General features: G+C 43.5%; 1 protein-coding gene across 1 annotated transcript in view; it reads right to left on the bottom strand.

Annotated features, from left to right (window-relative positions):
• Nucleotides 1-5816: 5816 nt before the first annotated feature.
• Nucleotides 5817-25445, bottom strand: part of TMIE (transmembrane inner ear) — a 35080-nt gene continuing 15451 nt past the window's right edge. The window contains exons 2-4 of the mRNA XM_009880519.1: nucleotides 24926-25043; nucleotides 6388-6537; nucleotides 5817-5923 (exon numbers count right to left, since the gene is read on the bottom strand). Coding sequence (XP_009878821.1) covers nucleotides 5817-5923; nucleotides 6388-6537; nucleotides 24926-25043 — 375 coding nt within the window. The remainder of the gene's footprint in view (nucleotides 5924-6387; nucleotides 6538-24925; nucleotides 25044-25445) is intronic.

Below are 25445 nucleotides of genomic sequence, written 5' to 3'. Positions count from 1 at the left end.
TCTGTGATTTCTGTGGTTGTGAACATCTTCCCATCCTTGCTCCTCAAGTCTTACACCACCCCTTCAGTAGCTCTGGTACTTTTTGCGGCCTTTTATGAGCTGACCGACCTCATTAACACAGCAGAACATGCTCTTCATTTTCTATTAGGATGGGTTGGGTGGGAGAGGAGAGGGAGGAAAGGAAAGGTGGGAGAAATGAGAACTATCTTTGCAGTGATAGATCAACTCTCTGTCTGTGCTTAAACCACAGGGTGAATAGAAAGCAGTTGGATTAATACAAATCTAACTCATGGGGCCTCAACCAAATAAACTACTGGAGATAACACTGTGCTTGCTCCAGGGAGTAGACAAAGCCATGCCAATGTATATACTCAGAGATGGTGTATCCAGCAGAGAATATAGGTAGAGCTTTAGTCATCACAATAGCTTGCAAACTATCCCCCATTAGCTTTTTAGCTGAATACCCCATGGCTGTTAATCTTAAGACATAAATTGCTGAGATATTTACAAAGCACACTAGGAGAAAAGCTGCTCCTGACAAAACTACTCTTCACAATTTTCCGGGAGGTGAGATAAACAGCAGCCACATGAAATTGTAGCAAAATCCCTGGTTTCAAAACTGCTTAGGGAGAGAGCAAAGACATGGATGCATTCAGCCCTGCTCCCTTGAGACCCTGAGTTTCTGCTGCAACATGCTGAGCATCTCCAATCCCCTTCATCCCAGTGGGCTCTTGTTGTCTGCTGTCTTTCCTGAAGGGGTGATGAACTGAGGACAGCTACTGCCTACAGCAGCACAGATGCAGTATGTTTTTTTTTATTCTGTGCACATCCTCCTACAGCTTCATTTGTACGTCTTTCATAAAAAAAAAAAAAAAAGAGGACAAGGTGGATAAATAGTCTGGGAGACATGCAGTTCTTTGTATTTCCTTCAGCAGCCCAGAGAAACAGGCATCTGAGAAGGAAGGAAAGCTTTCTCCCATGTGTCCGAGTCACCTCTCAGAAAACGCGTGAGCTATGGCGTAGAAAACTCCATTCTTTGGGTTTCAGCCTCCAGAATATGCTTAATCCCTAAAATTACCCACATGTAAATCCCATTTAGGAGGAGATGAGTGCTCATACATATTTATCAAACTGCTTAAAGTCCTCAAGAAGAACAAATTTTAAATGAATCATGTCCTCCGATTAGTTTAGATCTTCATCTCCGTGCATTTCCATGCTTATCCCAAGCCCTGATCCTCACTCCACGTTGCAGTTTGGTTCCAGATGTTATCGTGTAGCTCTGCACACCGCATTTTATTTGCAAGACACTGGGTAGCCAAATGGCCAGTTTTTCCTTCATGGACAAAAAAAAACCTGTGACATGGTCTTCAAAATGTAATAAATCCATGCATCCAGTGGCACTCAACAGCCTGAGTATATGGAGACAGCATGTCCTATCTGCTCCCAGAGCTCTACCCATGGCAATTTGACAGTGTCCTCCCTGACAGACTGCCAGCACTGTCTTTTAGCAAGATCACTTCTTCTTTGCTGGGGCTTTGGCATTCCCACCAGCCTTGCCATTAGTTTTTGCGCTTCCTCCTGATTTTACTGTTTCACCTTCTTTTTCACCTTTTTTCCCACCACCTTGTTTCTTGTCAGTAGCGTCCTTTCCTCCCTTTTCTCCCTTTTCTCCCTTTTCTCCTTTTTCTCCTTTTTCTCCCTTTTCTCCTTCTTTCTTTTTGGCCCCATCCTTCCCTTCTTTCTTGGATCCTTCTTTCTGGTCCTTTTCACCATCCTTCTTCTTGGAGCCTTTGGATCCATCTTTCTTACCCTGAGCCTTGTCCACTTTTCCAGATACTGTGGGAACTTCTTCTTTTTTTTCTTCAGCAGCCTGAGCTGTATGAAAGGATGGAAAAAGAAAACAGGAAAGAAGTTAACTTGGGTTGACACTAGCCAGGAAGAGAGCAAAACTTCTGCTCCCTGCTGGCAAATCTTGGACAAAGGGAAAATATTTCTACTGGGGCTTTGTCCATACACCTGTTTTCACCACTGACTACCAGCTTTTTGTGTCTTTCTTTTGAGAAGATAGATGATTGTGATAAAGCAGAACTGTAATTTCAAGAGCTGAGTTGTGGATCTATTGGAGGAAATGGCTCTTGTTGGTAGGAACTGATCCATGAACATTATAAACATGGGCCAAAAGGACTTCCCAACAGACATTTAATGCGGAGCTGTCTCCTTCCACAAGAAGGAATAGAAATATTTCTCATGCAATTCAATACAGACCTGGCTTAGTTCAGGTTTTGTTTTGTTTTGGCTTTTCTAGTTTTTTGGGTTGGTTTTTTTTTTTTTTTTTCCATATGAGGTATGTCTCCTGCAGCTGAGAGTGGACAGTAGGGATTCTGCTGGGGATCTTCGCCCTCAAAGTCAGGCAAGCAGAAGATGGCTTGCCCAGTGCAGGACTACAAAGCAGGCTTAGCTTATGTACTGTCCACATCCAGTCACCATGGGCCTGGCTTCCTACCTGCACCACCGTAATTAACGGCAGCAATATACCATGGGCATATAGCAATTAACTCTAGTGCATAGTAAGCTCTGTTTTGGTATGTTTTAAGACACAAGCCATATTAGTTATAGGAAGCTTATAACATCTTTACTTATGAAATATTTTTACTTAGGAATATCTTGGATTCAATGCCCACATTTCAGGTGAGAAGACTCACAAGTATCACACTGGCTCTGCAGGCTTTAATTATTCTGGCACAGGATTTGGTAGCAGAAAACTTTTCCTCGTCTTTCTTATTTTTCTTCTTTGAGAAGCGGTTCATTTTCTCAAAAGTATTTCACACCTCAGAGCTTGATGCACTGAACTCTCACCTCAAGCTGCAACTTGACACCTAAACACAGATCTTATTTCACATATTTCTTACGGAAAGATTTTCCTTTGCTCAAGACCAGCGGAGTATAAAGTTTTGCAAAAACAAGCAAAAATAGGTTAAGTTTCCCATGACCTCCTTCTCTGAGAACCCCAAATATAGGACTCAGAGATGTAAATTGATAACCACGTTAACACAACTTAATAGCTAAAATCAGCCAAGTTGTAGCAACGACCTGGGAGTGACCTCAGCCAAAGGAGGATGATTGATCACTGTTTAGCTTTCTTCAGCTGGCACCTATGCCAAATCAAATTATTTCACTTTTGTCACAGGGTAAGGAAAGATGCCAGTGAACTGGCTTAGGAGGCAATTTGGCACAGGCCTTTGGTGAGATGTCTCAAGCCTTACCTGGAGCCATCGGACTCCAATCTGTTTAAGTAGCCCTGAATCTCCTATTGCTACAGATGTCTCTAGTGTAACCTTCAAATTGTAGCAATGCATTGCAGGTGCAAATCAAAACTGAATGTGTTATGTTTACCTAAAATTTTGCTTCAGCGTGCACACTAAAATAAAATATCATCCTTTGACCTTGGGAACTGGCAATTCATTTAATTCATTTGTATGTACAACTGGGCGTAGCACAATACAGACTCTCTTACAACCACAGGGAACTCCTGACATCTCATATAAAAAAAAAAAAAAAAAAAAAAGAGGAATAATAATAATTTAAAAAAAAACCAAAACAAAACCCAAACACCATCACATTGTCTGCTTCCTGAACAAATATGGTGGGAACCAGGTGAACTCCCAAAACCATCATCTGGAGCAGCCTCAGACCAGAATACTTGAAGATATCCCAGACCATGGACCCAGACGGGACATCTCCACCTAGAGCAAAAGCCAAGTACTTCTCCCACAGACCGGGAAACAGAGCACAAATGAATAAATTTGTATGTAACATTTTATACAGTGAACCCTAAAGTCCATTTTATTTATGTCCAGTAAAAGGGCTTGCCATACATGACACTCAAAAAAGTGCATGGAGAGTCATTTGGCAGTTAGAATGTCCCTTCATAGTAAATGTGAAGTAGGGTAAAATAATGCCAAGAAATGAGAGTATTTAAACATTGTAATATATTCATGATTAATAGCATTTGACACTTACAGAAATCCTTAAAGCATTTAATGGCCTCTCTGTAATTAAAATCACTCAAGTCATCTCTCTGGCCTTGACTGGGTCTACCAGGGGTTGCCACAGTATAAGTATATAAATAGTTGACAAATACATACACTATATTTCATGACTGTATAAATCAAGGTGGGTTGCCAAATGTCAGTGGGGCGACGTGGCAGAGCATCACACTCTGTACAGATGAAAATAACAGCACAGAGATGGAGCCGAAAGGTTTGCATACTTTCCATTGTAATGCCTAAATCACATAGCGAAACTTTTTTGGGGACAGGATGGACACTAATCTCAGAAGTGGAAGGCAAACCCGTGGGTTTGATCACACGTAGCTTTCGCATCTAACACTTTAGGTGCTGACAGCTGAGTCAGTCCTTTTGGGTTCCCAAGATGGGAGACATACAGGGATTTTTAAGGCATGATTTGCCTCTTCCACTTTAGAGCCTCCTCTACCATGAAAGGAATCACATTCTTTTTATTTTCCACTGTGGATAAAGGGGTAAAGTTGAGACAACCAGTGCTAATGCAGACTTCTCCATAGATGTGGATAATCCACTTGTGGTTAGATGACTCCCACCCCAGTACTGGGTCTTTCAGGACAACTTGGGCAGATGTATATCTGACCCCAGAGAACTAGGAGCTTCAGACCACATGGATTCATGAGCCATTACCAGACACCAGCAGCCACTCAGCAATGTGTTATCCACCAGCCTCCTACCTTGCATCATGACAGCACCATAGTTCTGAGATTCCCAGAAAGGTCAAAGTGTGGTCAACTATTCGACTTCCACATTTAACTGGATAAAAGTTTAGCTGGTCTTGATGGTGCAGCTGACTTTCCAAAAATTGCTTTGTCATGGTAATTTATTCATGAGTTCACACTGCCATAATTTACCATGCTCTGATTAAATCTACACCAAAATAGCCAGCCTTTGGATGGAGCACATGTACATGGTTGTGGGTTGCTTACAGGAGGTCAAAATTTATTAACATTCTGGGGTGAAGCAGCCATTCTGCTGCCCAAATACCCTTTCTGCCTCTTCTGGATATTCTCTTCCTTAATTTATTGGTTTTCCAGGAGTAACAGCTAGATAGGAAGAGGATGCAGCAGCAAAAGAGTGAATTTGGTTTTCTGCTATCTACAGGCATGATCCCTCATGCCCTCTGGGATCTACTCATAGCTGGTGCTTACAGAGTCAGAATTTGGTCTTTGGGCAGGAAATCGAAGAATACAATACTAAGCAATTCCATGTGTGATTGCTCAGACATGTAAGAGTGCGTTAACCAGACTTTTGGCTGACCTTTGACTTTAAAGTAGGTTAAGAGAATTTAACTGTATGGACAAGCACTTATCCATGCCAATTGGGTTCAGCTCCAGAGAGTGGTCTGGCCATCCTCAATTTATAGTATAGGCATAGTCAGGTGTCTGAACACCTCTGAAATGCTGAGGTACGTGCAAGTCCCTACTTTTAAGTACTTAATTCTATATTTTGCTGATGTAGAAGTAAATTTCTACAATCATGTTATCTGCCTCTTTCACCAGTTTCACGGACGGAAGCATCACATGTTGAGTCAAGGAAACTTCCAGTTTCCATGAAGCTACAGACCACAGGGCTTGCGGAGACACAGGAAAGAGGGGGAAAAGAAAATCATAAAAAGGTACTGAGAAAACAGAGGTGAAACGCAGAAAGGGAACTGAGAAGCAGAGAGTCCGAGGTATGATGGATCTCATCAGAAAAGAGAAGGCACAGACAGACAGACAGGAAGGCAGTCCCCTAATTTCCTTGCAGAGCCATTTCATCTTCTTCTTTCACCACAGGCAGGGAGTTGAGAGGTCTGGACTGGACATGACCAGAGAGAGTTAGGAGAGTTTCAGTAGAGCCTAGGGCACAGAATCAGGAAAGATGAGTGAGAGGAGAGGAGACCAGTGACAGAAATAATCTTGGCCATCCAAATGGAGCAAGCCATTTATGGGTAATGTGAAACTCTAACAACTTTTTTTTTTTTTTCCTACTGACACCATCCCGCCTCCCGGCCCCTCCAACCCAGGAACTGGTCTTTAAAATGAATCAGACTCTCTGGAAATTTTAAGCATTAACTTCAAAGGAATGACCCTGACTTCTACCATTGGAGAAACTGTCCTTTTCATCTAAATGACCATGCCTGCTTCCACAAATGCTGCAGGTTTATTGCATGAGAAGGGGAGGTGTTTATCACGTCATGACAACATCTTCATGGTTGTGCCCAAGGAGCCACGCTAAGGGAGGATCTAGCCCTTCTCATTCATGCATGCAGAAAACAACCCCAAAAGAAGGTCCCACGTGTAGGTGTGGGCATGGGAAGTACCTCCAGGGATCTCCGTCAGCTCGTTGAGTGGTGGCACAGTCTCCAGTTTATCTGCATACGTCTTGGCCGCTTGCCGTTGAGCATACCGTGCCTCAATCTCCTTCTTTGTCCGGGGAATCCGGCACTTGAAGATACAGCACAGTGTGATAACTGGGCAAGGAGAGAGGGAAGCAAGAGCACTCAGTTTAGTCAGCAGATCTCTGTCAAGTACAGGCTGGCCCATTTACAGTGGGGAGACAGCTGGAAGAAAAAATAATTTCAGAGGAGTTTCTTCCAGTAGGAACTTCTAGCCATTTACAGCAGGGGAAGTACATGCCTCAGGGATACGGTCACACAGCCTAAAGCAATTGAGTTACCTGAAAATAAAGAATTACCACTCTTCAGCTGCAGTGTGGTAAAGGACTGAGCATATTCCTCCCACCAAAACCGATGTAAACCACTGCCTTAAACCATATATGCCAACGGTGTTTCTGAGCATCAAAGCATCAACAACTTAAATTTGTTATCTCTTTGGAAACGACAGCAGCAATTAAGATGTACGGTCACCCTTTAACACTGTGCTATTGCTAGAGGTTCCTGAAAACACCTCTTAGTCATTCATTTTTGTGGTAGGTAGATGCTGGGGCTGTGGACCTCCAGCTGAAGAAAGCAATGAGGAGTTTGGCATGGAAACACGGTAAACCCTTCAAGATAGATCCAGAGAAAGAACTCGATATATGCCTTAATTGACTTTCATCCAAACCCATTTATGGCAGGCCAAGAATTGAACCCAGATCTCCTAAATCCCCCCATCATTCTTCTTCCATGAGCTAGGCTTCTTTACATGACTTCAGGATGCAGATGATGTTTGTACTCGTACTAAGATATATTTTCCCTCCATGCTTAAACCTATAGGTTATTTCAGAATTTGGACCTGCAAATCTAATCCTGATTCAGACAATTCATTGTAATGAAATCACAATTGGTTTGTTTCCTAGACTAGGAATTCACAGACTTCGTCAGGTCATTGGGTCATCCACGTGCTGCCTCTGACAACAACAAAACAACTTCAGGGAAAAGGTCAGTGAGACTCGGAAACTGATAGTCATAAAATTAGTGAGCCCACAGGTCATAAACACATGTCAAGAAGCATGAGATCTCATGGTCTCTGTGAACTTTTGAGTTGCTTTTTTGTGGGCACCCTTAAAATAGTTCGAGGGATTCTTCTATTCTAAATAAAAGCTCAACATTCCAACCTACGTAAGTTCTTAACCTCGTTTATATACCTTATGGAAATGGGTTCTGCAGGCAGAACCTTGTGCTTGTAAAGATGTTGTGTGATCAGTTTTACATGCTCTGTCTCCTATTTTAACTGGAGTTCGCCAGTCACCATGAGCAATGTGTTAGACCTTTGAGACTAATCCAAGGAAATGAGAGAAATAATCTGTATGTTTGGTTCCAAGCGTGAGCATTTCTCATTCACCAGGAGTAAAAAAAAAATTGCAGACAGCATTCACACCACCACATAGACTCTTTGCTGGTGTAAATTTTACTCTCTAAAAGTTTGTCCTGTACCTGTCCAGCACCTCCTAAGTACAGAGGGGTCACGTTAAACAGGACCACGCTCTGCATGACCTCTTCATATAACAAAAGAGAAAAGGAAAGCAGTAAAATACCTTTCTCAGTGTTTGGAGGTTGGTGTAAAGTTACCAAGCAAAGTCTAGCAGCTCCTCTATCCCTTTACTGAATTTTGCTGCCAAAAATATCACTCCCCTTAAACAATTTGCTGCAGAGATGTTGTAGTGGAATCGCGCTCAGGGCCATCTAAACGTCACAACAAGACGAAACAACTGAAGCTGAAGTGAATTGCCTAAAACACCACGAAATTGTAATAACCTGTAATTGGGGGAGCGATCAAGATGCTTTTATCCTCGCTCTTCCATGAGGATCAACCACAATATGAGGGTAATTGAGCTTTTCCTTGTCTTACAAAAGGTAAGCAAGGTACCCATATGGTGTTATTGGCAGTCCAACATTGGCAGCTTGCAGGTGGGTAATGTCCTACATCTGGAAAGCGCACAGCTGGGTCTGCCCTGCTGTTCAGCGCAGCAGGATTTCACTGTGCACCTGCCCACAGAGCCTGCTACAGCTACATCGCAACCAATGGATGGCACATACCTTTCCAGGCTAGCAGACAAAAGAAATACCCAGTAGCTGGGAGAGGACTCAAGTCAAGGTCAGACTAGACATAAACATTCATTTTTAACAGTGACAGGGAAACTATTTACTGTAGGGGAATGGGGTACGTGCTTTTTCTCTAACCACTTTTAAATCAAGATCTATTGTTTTCCTAAAAACACTCCGGAATTCAGCTAAGCCAGGAATCCTCTACTCACATCGCAGAAAAATTTGCCTGGAAAATTAGCACCATATTTCCTGAAGATTGATAAACGATAAGAGTGTCAGCTTTCAAGTAAAGCACAAAGAGATTGGTCAATGCCCTTGAAAGTCAAGGACAAAATTCCTGCCAACATCACAGTAGTTGGCTCAGCCCTACAGGAAGGGGTAGGGATTGTTGTATTTCCCACAGTTCCACTTCTTTTCAGTTACTAAGGACAAAAATGGTAGTTGCTACATGACAATCATGAGCTGGGCTTTCTGTTTAACTTTCTAATGGAGATGAGGTATTACACTGAGGTACTGAGGACTTAACGTTGTCTTGGGATGTGAAACATTCATAACCAACCACTGGGGCAAGAGGCTTATGTGAAAATAATACAGTGCTATTCCCACCTTCACCCCTTCCTTTTGTTGTTACCTGTAGGATATCTTTGCTTTTCCCTGCAGGTCAGACACAGGAGACAGAGTGGGTGGAATTCATCTGCTCTGGTTTGTGTGTCCCCAAATTCGGGATTATGGTCTCAGACAGTCACTCCAGGCTCCCTTTGTCGCTGATGGAGAGAAAGAAGCATCTCTACAGGGTGATTCATCTCATCTTAAGACAGAAATTTAAGGTGCGCCAAATCAGTCATTCTCTGCAGCTGCCTTTCTCTCCATTAACCACAAAAAAAGGTTGGAGTGACCAGTCTGACACAGGACCCTGGAAGAGCTGTGACCGCCTGGAGTGAGAGGCAGATGATGGACAATGTGCCCAAGGGCTTCCCAAATGGAATCAGAGATCTACATTTAGGCATGAGAATTGTTCTCTCCGTTAGAAAAGGTGAAACTCATACTTTGGAAGTTAAGAGTGAAATGTTTGTTGCATGTTAGTTTGGACCTATTTTAGAATCATTTCTGTTGTGTCTGGTAGATATTTTAGTTTTTTTCCTGCTTCAAACCAGTGAGATTATATTTGCTCCATTGATAATTTACCCATCAAGTGAAACAGAAAGTAATGTAACCTGTAATGTTTCCTGGGCTTTTGTTGATGCCAAGGTTAACATTATTTTCCACTGGAAGAGCAGATGTTTTTTTTCGTTCTGAAGACAACCTGGGAAACTGAACGTGCCTGTAAGGGTCCTGAGAGCATCCTTACCACCATTACCCTTTCTGGGGTTTGACTGCCTGGGTTCAGGGCCAGACGAGAAGTAACTATAGAATCATAGAATTGTTAGAGTAAGAAAGCACTTTGAAGATCACCTAGTTCCAACCCCCCTGCCATGGGCAGGGACACTTCCCACTGGCCCAGGGTGCTCAAAGCCCCATCCAACTTGGCCTTGAACACCTCCAGGGATGGGGCAGCCACAGCTTCTCTGGACAACCTGGGACAATGTCTCACCACCCTCACAGTCAAGAATTTCTTCCTAATATTGCATTTAAATCTCCCCTCTTCCAGTTTAAAACCATTCCCCTCATTCTATCACTACACTCCCTGATAAAGAATCCCTCTCCACCTTTTTAATGCAGCTGGTGGTCTTCAAATGTGGAGTTAGAGAACGTCTGAGTGGAGGCTCCCTTTTTCTTGCTTGGAGTGACTCTTAAGCTGATGCTCTTGTGCCTGGTCCCTGCTGGAGATCTGCTGCAGTGGATGTCGTAGCTGTGCCCATGCCTGGTCATTTGAGTCAGACCTTGACCCATGGACACGGCTTTCTGGCTTCACGTCAAACCTGCTTCATCACTACCTATTTGGCTGTGTCTGACACCAGTTGCACTTAGCCATCATGTGAGGATGGCTGGTAATGAGGATTGCTGCTTAAAAATATCCATTCCTAGAAGATAACAGATCAATAATTGGACTGTGCTCTCTTCCTTGAGGGTTAAACATCAAAGCAATACTCTTACAAAAGCTTAGTATGTGACATGGCATCAGCTGAGCACATTGACTGATAGGCCCATGTTTTCAGGATAGAAGAATTGCAACATTAAAAAAAAAAAAAAACACTAAAAACCTCATGCGGGTTATAAGTACAGCAAAAGTAACTTAAACTAAAAGTTTTTATTTGAGATACGAATATGTGTAGGAATATTAATTGCAACTCAGTAGAATAGTGCTAACTCGATCACTTTTGATTCTGGGTCCATTGGATGAAGCATTCGGGGGTCCAGTTAGCACAGACATAACTGGAGAATTTGTTATTATGCTTTTTTTCTGGTAGGCAGATGACCTGACTTCAAGCCCTGAATGGCTGTTTGACATTAAACATTCACCAATTCCCTTATTGCCCAGGTGAATCCTTTAATCACGCTGCTATCAAACAATATTCAGCCTCATTCTCTCATGCTGTGGTTCTCCTTTTCCTTTCCGGGATTTCAGCTTTAATTTTAACCATTGAGAAGGATTCTAAAATGCAGCCTGAGTAAACTGTTACCTTAGTGCCTGTCTGATGCTACTGTGAGCTCGAAGAAATCTCTGTGATATGTATCAGTGCCCCATTAACACCACAGAAAGTCCATGAAAACATCAGGGTTTGAAACAGTGACATTATTAATGATTTCTCTGCTCAACTACATAAAGTAGAAGAATAAACATCCTGTGTGACAAAATGTAGTGGAGTAATTTTCAATTCTCTGCCTTTTCTCAGCTTTTCTGTATTAATAACATATGGCCTTGTGACACTGTGATAATAAACATCTTCCACGAACTGCACAATTAAAAAACAGGTTTTTTCTTTTTCAATGACATGCTGTGGATTGCTTTGCTGTTTGGCTTCTAAAACTCATTTGCTCACCTATTTTTTTTCCCCTTTTCAGTTACCTGACATATACGGTTGAATTCAGCCACCTATTCTGAAGGAACATTTCTGTTTTAAATTAAAAAGTCAGGTCTGATCCTGCATGTGGTGTTCTCTTTCCACACTGAGGATTCAAGTTGACAATGTATCAAATATTTTTTCATTGTTTCTGCCAGGCTGATCATGTAAAATGTAATTTTTCAAGAAGGAAACAAATACTGTGGTGGTCCTTTATGAAACGGGTATTTTAAATGACTCAACTTTTTGCTATCTATGATGACAAAAGAGGTATTGTAAGTGATATATTGCCATTCTTCAGCATATATTAAAAAACCCTGATTTGGGAAACAATTAAGGACTCTGAAGCTTGTTCCTTTCTGGATTTTTAGCATGTTTTCATTATTTTTACAGGGAGCAATGTTTTCCTAATATTCGTATCCAATACGACTCAGGTTGGAGGAGCTGAGAAATGGCCCCAAAAAATTCTCAACTGAAGTACAGTCACAGAGCAAATGTTAAAGACATAATTTCCACCACAAACAATTCAATGTTTGTGACTAAATAACAGCTGTGTGCTTATTCTCACTGGCTTAAACTAAAATATTTTGTTTCATAATTGAAGCAAGCTAAGAGCACACACAAAAGACCATGAAAGAAGCTGTATTGGCTTAAACCAAATATCGCTGTGGCCAAGTTACCCTATTCATGGGGTTTTTTTGTTGTTTTTTTTTTTCACTTAAGTGGATTTAGCTCATCAACAGTAACACAGTTGACATTACTTTAGCTGGGCAGTAAATTTTTTTTAAAAAAAAAAAAAAAAGAAGAAGGAAAGAAACAACTTGGTTCTCCTAGGAGCTGGAAAAGATGTAAATGAAATATCTTCTCCAGAGACTGCTGGGTGTAATATTTCAGCAGAGCTCTGATTGAGAACTGAACAGTTTCATAAGTTGAATGGAAATTGGCTGCAATACACAGTAGATTTGTTCCCTTTGAAGCTGAAAAAATACGGTCTGCCGATGAAGCATTTAATTAACATTTAGCAAAGTAGCCTGTGCTGCTCTGAGTTAATTAGGCAGCCATTCCATTGTTAATAATGCAAGCAATTAATGCAGATGTATTCAATGGCAAGTTGACTGCGGCACTTGTGTTTAAATGCTCTTTGAGAAGCCTGGAGAGTTGCTTACTTTATAACTACAATAAGGAAAGAACATATTTTGGCTGTTCAAGCTACTCACAGCAGTGTTAATAACTGGCTAATTGTGATAATGCAATGATCGGTGAGGGCTACTAAGCCCTTAAGAAAATTAGTTAGTGGTTGGGTGGCTGAGTGTAGGGCTGGTCCACCCTGAGTGCGCAGATGATGATGCTGATGATGATGATGATGCTGATCATGCCGATGCCTGAACAGCCTTATTTAAAGATGCCACTGCTGCTAGAGGTATGGCTGAGATACTTGTGCCTCAGAAGAGATCCCTGAGCTGAGTTTCAGAAGAAGGAGGCTTGGCAGACAATGGATGGAGAGCAGCCCTGAGGAGAAGGACCTGGGGGTGCTGATTAATGAGAAGCTCAACATGAGCGGACAATACATGATCACAGTCCAGAAGGCAAACCCTATCCTAGGCTGCATCAGAAGTGTGGCCAGTAAGTCAAGGGAGGTGATTCTGCCCCTCTACTCTGCTCTCATAAGACCCCACCTGGAGTACTGCATCCAGCTCTGGAGCCCCCAACATAGGAGAGACATGGCTCCCAACAGAGGAGGGCCATGGAGATGATCAGAGAGCTGGAGCCCCTCTGTTATGAAGAGAGGCTGAGAGAGTTGGGGTTGTTCAGCCTGGAGAAGAGAAGGCTCCAGGGACACCTTACAGTGGCCTTCCAGTCCCCACAGGGGGCCTACAGGAGAGCTGGGGAAGGACTTACAAGGGCATGTAGTGTTGAATGAAGGGGGATGGCTTCAAACTGGAAGAAGGGAAATTTAGATTAGATATGAGGAAGAAATTTTTCTCTCTAAGGGTGGTGAGGCACTGGAACAAAATGCCCAGAGAAGCTGTGGCTGCCCCATCCCTGGACGTGTTCAAGGCCAGGTTGGACAAGGCTTGGAGCAACCTGGGCTGGTGGGAGGTGTCCCTGCCCATGGCAGGGGGGTGGGACTTGATGGGGTTTAAGGGCCCTTCCAACCTAAACCATTCTATGATTCTCTCTAAGGGTGTGCAACCATCTACAGGGCATGTAACGCCCTCCTGGCTGTGGCTCAGGCTTGGGATCAGGTTGCAGCAACCAGGACTCAGGATCTGCTTTCTTCTGGAAAACAGAGACATGGGTGGTAAAGATGTCAGATTTAAAGTCCAGGTTGGACATTGATTAGCTACCCTCTCAAAAACCTTTCTCAGCCTGTATTTTATCCCACTCTATGGCTCTCCCTTCAAGGAAAATCTGGTATTTGGTTTAACATACTCATTTCCTAGCAAGCAAAAATAGGAGCCAAAGGATAAAGAGATCTAGACTCTAGTCCCAATAGTTGTGCCAATATGACTTCAAGCAAAACATGTTTTTAAATATGTTGACCTTTGTAAAGCGGTCCAAAGATATGCTGAAGGAAGTGCTGCAAGGGGTCAGGGCTGCTCCAATATCTGCTCAGCCATCAAGCTTCACTATGAATATGCACGTGATATTTTCCTCGTGTCTGGAAATGAGGGTCTGCCCACACCATTAGATCACATCATCAGACCTTTCTGTACATCACAGGTTATTAAGTTTAATTACTGCCTGAGTGAAATAACTTGTGTTTGATTGAATCCCACCTTACTCTGGGGAGAGCTGTTAAGGGGTGGAGAGTGTGGCAATGTTTAATCACCCTCCCTGCCACATTTATTTCTCAAATTCTCATTTGAATTGACCTGGTTTTAATTTCCAGGCTCTGCTCTTTCCTCTGTCTGCTAGACTAAAAAGTTCTTTAATTCTTTTCTTTCTGAAGTCCTTCAATGCTGCAATCAAGTGGCCTTTTGATCTTCTTTCAAACAAGTTAAACAAAGCCGGTTCAGTGAGACTCTTGTTTGAAGACCTTTCTCCAGACATCGAACAGAGGTGAGGATTTATGGGCTTTTTTTTTCCTGCAAGCTTTTGTTTTTTCAGCATTTGTTTTCCTACGTAGGCACAAGCATCTCACCAGGACAGCATACACAGGTCAAAAAACCTTTCTACCTCCCACTAATGCACACTAATACATTCAAATAACTCGTTACAGTAGCATTACCCTGAACTGCACTGCTTAACTGATTGATTTGCTCTGATAATAGTTACTAAATTTTGCTAATTATAATTTAGTCACTGAATGTTTGTTTATTCTGTAGATGACATCTATATTCTCTCCTCCCAACCGTAGATCCTTGCTTCTACTGCCATTCACTGCATTTTGTTTGAACAGATTTCGCCAAGTCCCTGAATGACTCCTTCCACCTCTCGTGTGTTTGTTTTTTATTTTATTTACCAGCAAGGAGGACAAGTTTAACAGCAGCCACTTTGTATTTATTCTGAGCTCATCAGTGAAAAATGTGGGTTAGAGTTGGATCTCTCATCAGAGTGTTTCCTTACGAAATTTTGTTCTGAGCCAAGTTAGATTTCTGAGCTAGGATGCCTTGTGTGGGACAGAAAGAAGCAGATAGTCACTGGAGCTCCCTGGAGCATCCCTGTGGATCCAGACAGGGTAGCCAGGGCACTTGAGGACACAAGTCATCTCATCCTTATGTAGACATCTAAAGCAAACAGATTAATTATTTGCATTTGTTCTCTTACCTGGTCACCTCTAGATGTCTACCCTGAAAGCATCCCTAGATAGGTGAGATGAATCATAGTGACAAAGTCCATATTAGAGGTTTTGGCTGAAATTCTGAGCTATTAATTAACACAAGCCCTGATTAAAAAAAGTCTCCTGATTGCTTATGCTTTCTGTCTCTTTCTTGGGGTCTTTTATGCCTGGTGCAATGGCTCCTGCAGCTAGGGTGGAGCCCTCTAACCTTCTTTCCCCACCATCCCATCTTAAAGGCTGGGAGCAGGAGTGGGATTTACCATCCCAGGAGGTGAGATGTTTGCGGCTCAACCTTTTCCATTGCCTCCGTGCAAGGAGAGGAGCTGTCAGAAGGAGGAGCCAACACCACAACTGTTATGAGGCAAGATTTAAGGATGACTGTTCCTTAACAAGGAGAAATACTTCCTGTCAGGCATTTATTAAAAAAATAGTCAATAAACTGGGACAGTCTTTACTGCCAAACTAGAGCTAGCAACAAAACCCTGGATCCCAACAACACCCACATCTAGACTTGGGACTTGGGAAGATCAAAACCAGATTTTGATCTAATCATAGAATGGTTTAGGTTGGAAGGGACCTTGAAGATTATCGAGTTCCAACCTCCCTGCCATAGGCAGGGACAATTTCGACTAGTCCTGGTTGCTCAAAGCACCATCCAGCCTGGCCTTAAACAGGGATGGAGTTTCTACAATCTGTGGAGCTCAGACCTGTCTACCCCCAAACCTCATGTAATTCTATGGATACACACAGATTTCTATTCATAATTAATTGCAAGCAACATACAGCTGCTACCTTCATTCATTTACTCCACTTAGAAGCAGGGATACGGGCTGTTATTTACCCTGCCCTGGGAATCTGCAAAATCCCTTTTGTTCGGTGTTAGTCAGATTTTATGCGAGACGGTGGATTGTGCCTGTTCTCCACACCGGGTAGAAGAAAGGCACAGGGTAGGTCAGACGTGAAATTGCACATGAAGGGCAAATGGGAATTAAAATTATGATGATCTGTTGAAATAAGAATAATAATAGTAAACCAGCACATGAAGAGTTAATCAAGTGGGTTTGCCCAGGAAGGCTGCAAATCTGACTTTCACTTTCAGATCTATAAAGCCAGAAGTGATACTGCCATGTCCCAAGCAAATCTCAAGCACACCTGTACCTCACCCACTGTGCCATACAGCCTCTCCTCACAGTCCTCATCACTGATGCCAGAGTCCACCTGTGCACAAATCTGCAGTCCATCACCCCATTGCCTTGAACAGAAATGGTCACCACGTGGGAGGGTGTCAAGAGGGAAGGTGAAGAAGCAGGTTAGGCATCCATCTGGTGGGGACACCCACACAGGAGCTGTTTCGGAGCCCCACCATGCTCCCACATCCCAGTTCTTCCCCTTGCAGACTCCAGACCCCTTGCCTCCTCTGTGTGACCTGATAGCTGTTACATTTAAGAGCAGTCAGCCTCAGGCAATGGCACCTCCAGTGCTTTTTAGCTGATAGGGATCACAACAACTAATTCTGCAGTAGTCTTGGGTGTGTGGGTGTGTCTTTGTGTGCACATGCCCAACAATGGAAGTTTAAGATAACATTACTGCTGAGACAAGAACAGCACAGGTTATTTGTTATCAAAATAAGCAGCAAGAAAGAATGGTTACTTGTTATTAATTGGAGTGCATAAAAAAATGGTCCTTCCTTTGTAAAAGACACCTAACTTTCTCTCAAGCACTTCTTTTTGTGCTCAGCTTGAGCTGCTTATGCTGTTGACAATAAGTTTGGGGGCTTGGGCTATTTTGTAGGCATACAAGTGCAGGACAGCTCCAAACCAGAAGGAAACACCTCACCGGTGATAAGAGGTTTCCACGTGAGAACTTGGGCTGATGGCAAAAGATGGGCTCAACCTATTATGCCATGTAAAAGCCATCTCTTGTCCCAAGTGATGTTCTCTGTGATAGAGGAGAATATTCTCTCTGCTGGCATTCATCTCTGCGTGTATTATTCTGTGTCCCCTGCTGAGTGTTTCTCAAATGCTGGGCTGGTGGTGATGCAGTGTTTGAAGAGAGACGGCTAAAGCCTCTGTCAGAAAGCACCATGTGAAGCATCCCTGAGCCAGCCTAAATTATCCGTGCCTCACTGGAAATCCTGCACATTAATGGAAACATCTGGGTAGTTTTGCCATCCAAAAAGTAATGGTTATTTAACAGTGTAAATCTTTTGCCTGGCATTTATACTTCAACACCCGCAGCAAGTTGGTAAATAAAACCTCTAACACTTCAAATTAAACTGCGCTCAGTTAATTGCATTCAAGATGTTTAGCAGCTTTGTTGGTGCTCATTAAATAATACTTGATTCCTGGGAACATGTTTGTTCAGTGTGAGCCTCCCTCCCTTGTACTCTCACACTATTTTATACTCCTCTTGAACCTTTGACAGGTTCAAGGGAAAGGCTCCCAGTTTATGCAGGCAGATAAGAAAACGCTTTGCATTTGTGACTCCCAAGCATCTCTCCTGGTGACAGACCTCCTTCATAAAGCTTCCATGTCTGTGGCTATAAGTCAGGTGAGAAATTACTGATGCTCGTGTCTGGGGCTACACGTTACCATTTGACTGGCACGGGTGAGAATGGGAAAGCATCTCTGGTAGGTCTGGCAGAAGGACACAAAGATAGGTGTTGTGGTTTAACCCCAGCCAGTAACTAGGACCACACCGCCACTCAGTCAATCCGCCTCTCCCAGTAGGGTAGGGAGAAGACGGAGAAAAGGAGGGGGGAAAAACTTCTGAGTTGAGATAAAGACAGTTTAATAGAAAAGTAATGGAAAAGGAAAATAATAACAATGGTAAAAGAATATACAAAATAAAGTGATACAACACAAGTCGCTCTCACCACCCAGTTATTGGTTTCCCAGCCTGTCCTGAGCAGTGATTGCAGATCCCTGTCCCCCAGACAACCCCCGTTTATATGCTGAGCATGACATCTATGGTATGGAGCATCCCTTTGGCCAGCTTGTCCTGTCTATGCTCCCTCTCAGCTTCTACGGGAAGCTGAAAAGATCCTTGACTAATGTAAACATCACTTAGCAACAACTAAACCAATATGTATTATCAACATTATTGTCATACTAAATCCAAACACAGCAGCTACTAGAAAGAAAATTAACTCTATCCCAGCTGAAACTGGAACAATACGGAAAAAGAGATCAGAATTGAGCCTCCTATCTTTGCAATCAGCTCCTGCTTTAGCCCACTACTTTGTCACTTATTCAGGTAGTCCTTACTTCCCAGTAGTACTAGACCTGGTGTGGACTATGTGTAAGGAAGTGCAGTGAGCAAAACTGTTTCCACGGCCCCAGGGCTATTCTGGTGCTGCTAAAATACCAGTACTGAATAATAGCAACAAATTAAACGTCTGCCACTCCTGGACACAAGGTGGTCTGAAGTCCACCACCAGCTTAGGCGGTTCTCTGGTGTGGTAACTGGGTACCATCCAAAGCCGACTTGGTCTTCAGTTTGAGTTGCGCACAAGACATGAGCTTATGCCTGGAATGTGGCAGTGGGATGCAGTAACAGCTCTGCTGCAACCCCACCCCACGTGAGAACCTCCTGCTACCATTCCATCCCACCTTCTTCATTCAACAGAGTACAGACTTAAAAAAAGGATGATAAGGGAAGTGGTGCCTCCCCACCTGTGGTACCTGAAATACATCTGTTTGACACTCCGTATCAAGCTGGCATGGTACAGAAGGTGGTGGGTTCTGGGCACAAGATAAGAGGCATTGTTTCCTTTTCACAGCACTGTCCTTGCTCCCATCACCCTCTTCATGCCCTCTTCCCTCTACTTGTGCCTTTCACTCTGGAGGGATATACCAGCAGGGAATTCAAGGTATTTTGCCCTGTATCCAGACCCAATTGTTGGATTGTCTCTGCAGAAATTAGTGGGGCATTACTCAAAGAGGTGCTGCCTACATCCCCCTTGGTGGGCTGCTGTCAACAGACCTGGGGGTGTATGTAAACAAGGAAACCAGCAGACCTTGACACCAAAGTAACACCCAGAGAGGAAATTATGTAGTCCACAGTGCTGCTTAAAAATGTCGATGATGGTTGTGATGCCAAAGGAGAGGGTGAGCCAATGGAGAGCACAGTGGGCAAGCCTTGGGCCCCTGCTGGCTTTCCCAGGGATGGATCAGGGCCACCCCCCTCCTCCATCACAGCACTGCAGTTTGCAAAAGACAATGCTTTTGGTGCAAAGTCCTCCCTCTTTGCAGATGAAACAGGCTGTGCAAGGTTCCAAGGTTCTGACTCAATCCCACCCTATCAGGGCGATAGTGTAAGTTCCCCATTTACAGCTTTCACAGGATGAAAAAAGAAAAAGACCAAGAAAACAGATAGCAGTGCTCCTGAGCGAATCAAATCATCCTGACAGCTAATCTTATCTTAGCTGTCTGTTGTTGTCTCATCAAAGTCTCCCCAAGAAAGAGAGGGACAGGTCCAACCCTCGCCTCTGCTCCTGCCTACATGGGGTCTCTCTTCTTATCAACCAGCACTTGGAAGAGCAATCCAGAGCAGCTGAACTATGCCCGGTGCTGAGTGGCAGCCCCGATAAGGATTTCAAAGCACACTGTAAGGATACTCACCAGCCTAACTGCCTGCCTTGCTCTACCTGATTCAAATATCTGAAAGGGAAGGTTTCCTTTGACCAAGGACAAAATGACTGAGCTAAAATCTTGGGGGCAGAGGAGCAACAGTGAGTTGACCTGAGAAACTTTCTTTTTCCTCCCTTTCTTTACAGATTTTTCCCTATAGAGGTTGTGCTTGCTTTTAAAATAAGCTCTCATGTGCCTTCTGTAGTTGTAGCAAAAAAGATTTCACATTCCTGGTATTTTACAGGATGAATAAAAACTGTGTAATAATACACACATCCATGAGAGTTATGCCTCCAGCATCACCTGAATGATGTTCTGCATGTGCTACGAAGTTCTATTATCTATCATGGGCTGGTTTACTCCCAAAGTTTTGTTTCCCTTGTGACGTATCCTATCACAGCAGAAATAAGAAAAATATGGACATGGATGGGTCTGACAGATTCTTTTGTATGGCTTCTGAGAAAGTTGGCTATCAGTTGCTGCAGGAGAGGCAGCAAAGCCTGCCGACAGGTGTGCAAACATTTAATCTCTTCAGGTCTCTGCTGGGTAGAGGTAGGATGCATCCCATTTGGTTTGTAACCTACTCAAAAACCTTTCTATGAGTTAGAAGATCTCCCCAGAGACTTTTTTCCCCATTTCAGAGGTGTGTGTTGACATATAAGATGACTTACATGTTTGGGGTTTTTTTAATCTCTTTTTTTATTATTATTATATAAGGACATGTAAGAGATGTAAGAAATTTTTAGATTTGGCCATTTTTTCTGCCTTTTATTATGTGATGATGCCATCTTGTGGAAGTTGCTAAGAGCAACAGTTGGAAACCATACCTAGATCATATCCGTATTTGCAAGTCACAGAATCCCATATTGGTGAGGGTTGGAAGGGCCCTCTGGAGCTCCCCCAGTGCCACCCCCTGCCAGAGCAGGGTCACCTCCAGCAGTGGCACAGGATGGCGCCCAGGCGGGTTTGGAATGGCTCCAGAGTGGGAGACTCCCCCACCTCTCTGGGCAGTCTGTGCCACTGCTCTGCCACCCTCAAAGGAAAGAAGTCCCTCCTCATGTTCAGATGGAACTTCCTATGGTCAAGTTTGTGCCCATTACTTCTTGTCCTAAGTCCCATCACCCAGCAGAAGCAGGTTTGTGGGGTGGAGCGTGGAGGTGTGTTTCAGGTGGGTTACTCTTGTTTGATCCTGTGGCTGCCCTTAGCAATTATCACGCATAACTGGGACCATACCTTTACTGGAGCAACTATCTTCTCTTTCCATTTCAACTGAAAAGAATCCAGCCCAAGTGCTCCACAGTCACCCACAGGGAAGTAGCTAGGGGAATTAACTTCAAAAGCATCTCAATTCCTCTCCTCATTTACTCTTCACCTGAATTCACATGACAAAGTGGGCACACCCTTGAAGCCTTGATAACAAGGTGAGATGATAAGCCAATGGGATCTTGTGCAGGCCCTGAGAAGCTCTGGAAAGGATGCTCTTCTCTCTCATAGTGCAGAGTGTTAGTGTTGTTAGAGGGGTGTGTGACCCTCTTGCTCTGGCTGGGAAGGTGCTCCTAGAACCAGGAAAAAGGAAGCCACGCTAAAGCTTTTCTCCAGCTTTTGTCTCATTAGAAAAGTAGAACATTGCCTAGTTTTCTGGACTGGTACCAGGGCAGCCTCTGAGAGCTCGCTCACAGAAAAACCTGTGTCTGGTCCTGAGAGTTGAAACAAGGCTGGTAAAGCTGGGGAACCACCAATGCTTTGGGGATCGCAAAGTAAAGGAGGAGGAAGATGTTGCTGGAGCAAGATACAAGAAATGGGTGAGAATTGACTGCATGATTCAGTTATTCTAATGTCATTAAGGTTGAACCTATCCTGTTTTGACTTGGATCACAGACATGGTTAATAGTTGCTGTCTTCATGAAATGTTTGTTCTCTTCATAAAAAAATAAATGACCGAGCTGGTCTCAAAAAAGCATCTACCTGGAAGGAGAGTATAGCGAGGGGGAGGTTGGTCTCTTCTCCCAAGTAACAAGCGACAGGACAAGAGGAAATGACCTCAAGTTGCGCCAGGGGAGGTTTAGGATGGATATTAGAGAAAAATTCTACACTGCAAGGGTTGTCAAGCATTGGAACAGGCTGCCCAGGGCAGTGGTGGAATTGCTATCTCTGGGGGTATTTAAAAGACCTGTAGGTGCTGAGGGACGTGGTTTAGTGGTCGTTTTGGCTGAGGGACATGGTTTAGTGGTTGTTTTGGCGGTATTAGGCTGTTTGGGCTCAATGATCTTAGATCTTAAAGGTCTCTTTCAACCTTGCTGATTTTATGATTCAAATGAAAAGGTTCTAATAGAGCAGCAGAGCCCTAAACTGACTCCATTCTGTGTTGTGATGTACCGAACCTACTTATCACTCTGAGACTCGCCAAGCCAAAACCCTGTGCTCTCCTAGCAAATACTTTCCTACCCCTCCAGTAATACATATCTGTGGCAGCCTGACATAATAGTCTGATTTCATTGAACTGCTTGTGTGTGCTAGTGTGAACTCAAACCTTAAAGTAGACGTTACTTTATCGGATTGTACATAACCTATTAGTTTGTCTAAACACAAATCCTTAAAAGTATTTTCATTTCTTATCGTTCACTGCTTTCAGCACTTTCAATATCTAGGCAGTGACTTTCTTTGTATGTTGTTTTCTAGAATACATTTCGCTTCTGGCCTGTCATTAGATGAGTAAACCTTCATGGGCGTTTGTTTCTTGCTACTGATATTTTTTTAGGTAACCGAAAAAAACCTCAGTTTCTTTTCTGCAAGCGGTGCACTCCCTGATGTATTGGTTTGCCACCATGGGAGGCTTTCTATGCTTCTAACCCTAAATAAGCTGGTGATGCCAGAGCCAATTTTTAATGAACAAAACAACAGCCAGACCTACTGGGTAAAAGTTTCTTTACAATTTGATGCTCCCGAGCTAAAAGATAAACAGCTAAATAAACCCTGTCACCAGTCTGCTTGCATTTTGAAGCTCCTGATGTTAACTAACTTTGCTGCCTGTTTCACATGGTGTATGGAGTCACTAGAGCTAAATACCTGACCATGTTTATTTTGCTCTGTGAAGTTTCTTGTGATTGTTTGCAAAGGGTGTTGTGGCATGTGAGGAATTAGCATAAGCCTCACTGATTGAGATCAGGCAAGTTGGAGGAGTAGTTATATCTCAGACTTTGGGCGTAGGGTGTGGTGTTTGCCCAGAAAGGGCAAAGAGGAAAATGCTTGTACTTGCTTTGAAAATGTGAATGTCTGGTTAAAACACAGCACGGGAGCATAACAGGAATGCTCCCGGGGAAGGACAGGCTACCTACAGCAGCCAAAGAGATGGCTGTGGCAACAAGAAGTGACTTAATTCCCCCAATACTAGCAGATACAACACCACACAGACTGATATGCTCTTTCATTAGATTAGGGCTGCATCTAGAGGCAGCTTCTAGCAGAAAATTAAAAAGTAACAGGGAGCACTAGAAATCATTTGTCTGATATGCTATGGTTTTAGAGCTGACTCAGCAAACCCACGTTCTCCTAAACAGGCTGGTTGTGGGTCAGGGTTGGCATTGCCTGTGGCTCTTCCCCACCAGGAGATTGCACGTGGCTGCTCTGTTTTGGAGAGTGCTCATCACTTATGAAGAATGAGAGCAGAAGTGATGCGGAAAGCTAAGGCACTCCAGACTTTCCTTCAGTCCCTTTAAAATGCTTCGTTGCTCCACTTATGAAATTAATTTATGAATGAAATTAGGGCCACAAACCAGAAAGAGAAGAGAAGGATAAAAAATGCCTAGAAGATTTAGATGTATCTAAGTCCCGAGGGCTGGATGATGTCCTTCCTGGAGGCGGTAAGGATTTGAGTTGATGGGATTTACCTTCAGGGATTGGGGACAGGTTCTGCCTCTCTGCTCACCTGTCCCTAACACACAAAAACAAGTAGGTTCAAGGGAATTGTACATGAGTCAGTGTAACTGCCTTTGCTGGAAGAAATGAACTCATTATATACTTTGCAAAAGTCTAGAGAGCAATAAGAAGATGGGAAAGAAATGGATTTATCATGCTGGACTCCTATCAAACTGATCTTTTTTTTTTTTTTTTTGTATGAAGTTATAGTTGACTCAAGGAGAGAGCAGAAGATCCTTCCTTTGAATTTTGATGGGGTTATGATGGTGTCCTAAGTGATACTCTCATAAGGAAGCTCATGAGAGTTTGCAATGCACAGTGAAGCTGGCTCACACTATTCCCAGAGAGTGAGCTGCAAGGGGATGAAGCTGGATGAAAACACTCAGGTGGGGAATCGGCCACACCCAGACAGATCCTCAAAGCATGCTGGGACAGTATCTGATCCCATCCCACTGCAGTCACCAGGTCTGAGCCAGTGGCTTTCTAGTGCCCAGGTCCCCCCAAAAAATGGAGTTTAAGTCCTGAGAGCCCGACTAGAATCAAATTGAAAGTCTTGGCACCTGGAATAGGAGTTAGGGACCTCAATGCTGCACGTGGCTGTGACTGCAGACCTCTGGAGGGTTCTTATCTCAGCATGTGGAATAGGACCACAAGAGGTTCATGTATGGTTTGCATGGTTGTGTGACAGGGTGGGACCATGCCCATAACATGTATTTGGGCCTGAACATGTTACTGCAGCTGAAAACAGTCCCAGCTGTGGCACAGCCCTAGAATCTCTCTTCTGCTCTGGGATGCCATCAGCTAGGACTTGTTGACCAGTAGGTTGCAAGATGAAGCCATGGTGGCCCACCTATTGTTCCTTCAAAGACCCCACCTGCCTCTCCCTGCTGCAAAAGCCCCTCAGTGTGTAGCCCTGTGATATCAGAGACCAGAGAGCCTCAGCCTGTGATCTCCATGGCCGTCTGGTCTGTAGTCCTCCAGGAACAAGTCCTACGTGGGGTGGTGCTATGGTTGGTGCAAGGCAGAGAATTACAACTTACTGACTGCCAGGACAAAGATGGCAAAGATACCAATCACCTGCCAGAGGCGCAGCCCCCAGATCACCACCGTCTCTGAAGTGACAGGGTCCGGTTTCTTTTTTGGGGGTTCTGTGGTGGCCTGGGAAAGAGGGATAAAAAAAAAAAAGAAAAAAGAGAGAAATGTGGTTTAAGATTTGCAAGGGTCCCTAAAACAGCCAGAAGGATGCCAGTGGCACAGGAGATGGTGGAGCCCAGTTTCTGCCCCTCCCCCCTAGTTTGAAAAGCTTTGAGGAACAGGGACTTCACTAAAGAGCCTGTATCTCAAGCCTTTGCCATTTTGAAATTTACCTGAAATATTGTCAGTTTTCATGACTACAAAGCAAATATTTTTGTTGCTATTTCTTAAAGTCCCAGCTTTTTCTAAAGATCCCATCTCATGGGGTTAGGAGGAAATTTCTTTTCTTAAATTTTGCTTTCTTATCTTTAAAAGATATTTTTAAAGACTCGGCTGCAAAGTACAACATGGCTTTTTTTTTTTTTT

This window comes from Charadrius vociferus, unplaced genomic scaffold, assembly GCF_000708025.1.
Source record: "Charadrius vociferus isolate BGI_N301 unplaced genomic scaffold, ASM70802v2 scaffold12, whole genome shotgun sequence".
Classification (NCBI taxonomy): Eukaryota; Metazoa; Chordata; class Aves; order Charadriiformes; family Charadriidae; genus Charadrius; species Charadrius vociferus.
The sequence above is the reverse complement of the archived record's forward strand: the minus strand, read 5'-3'. Positions and strand labels throughout refer to the sequence as shown.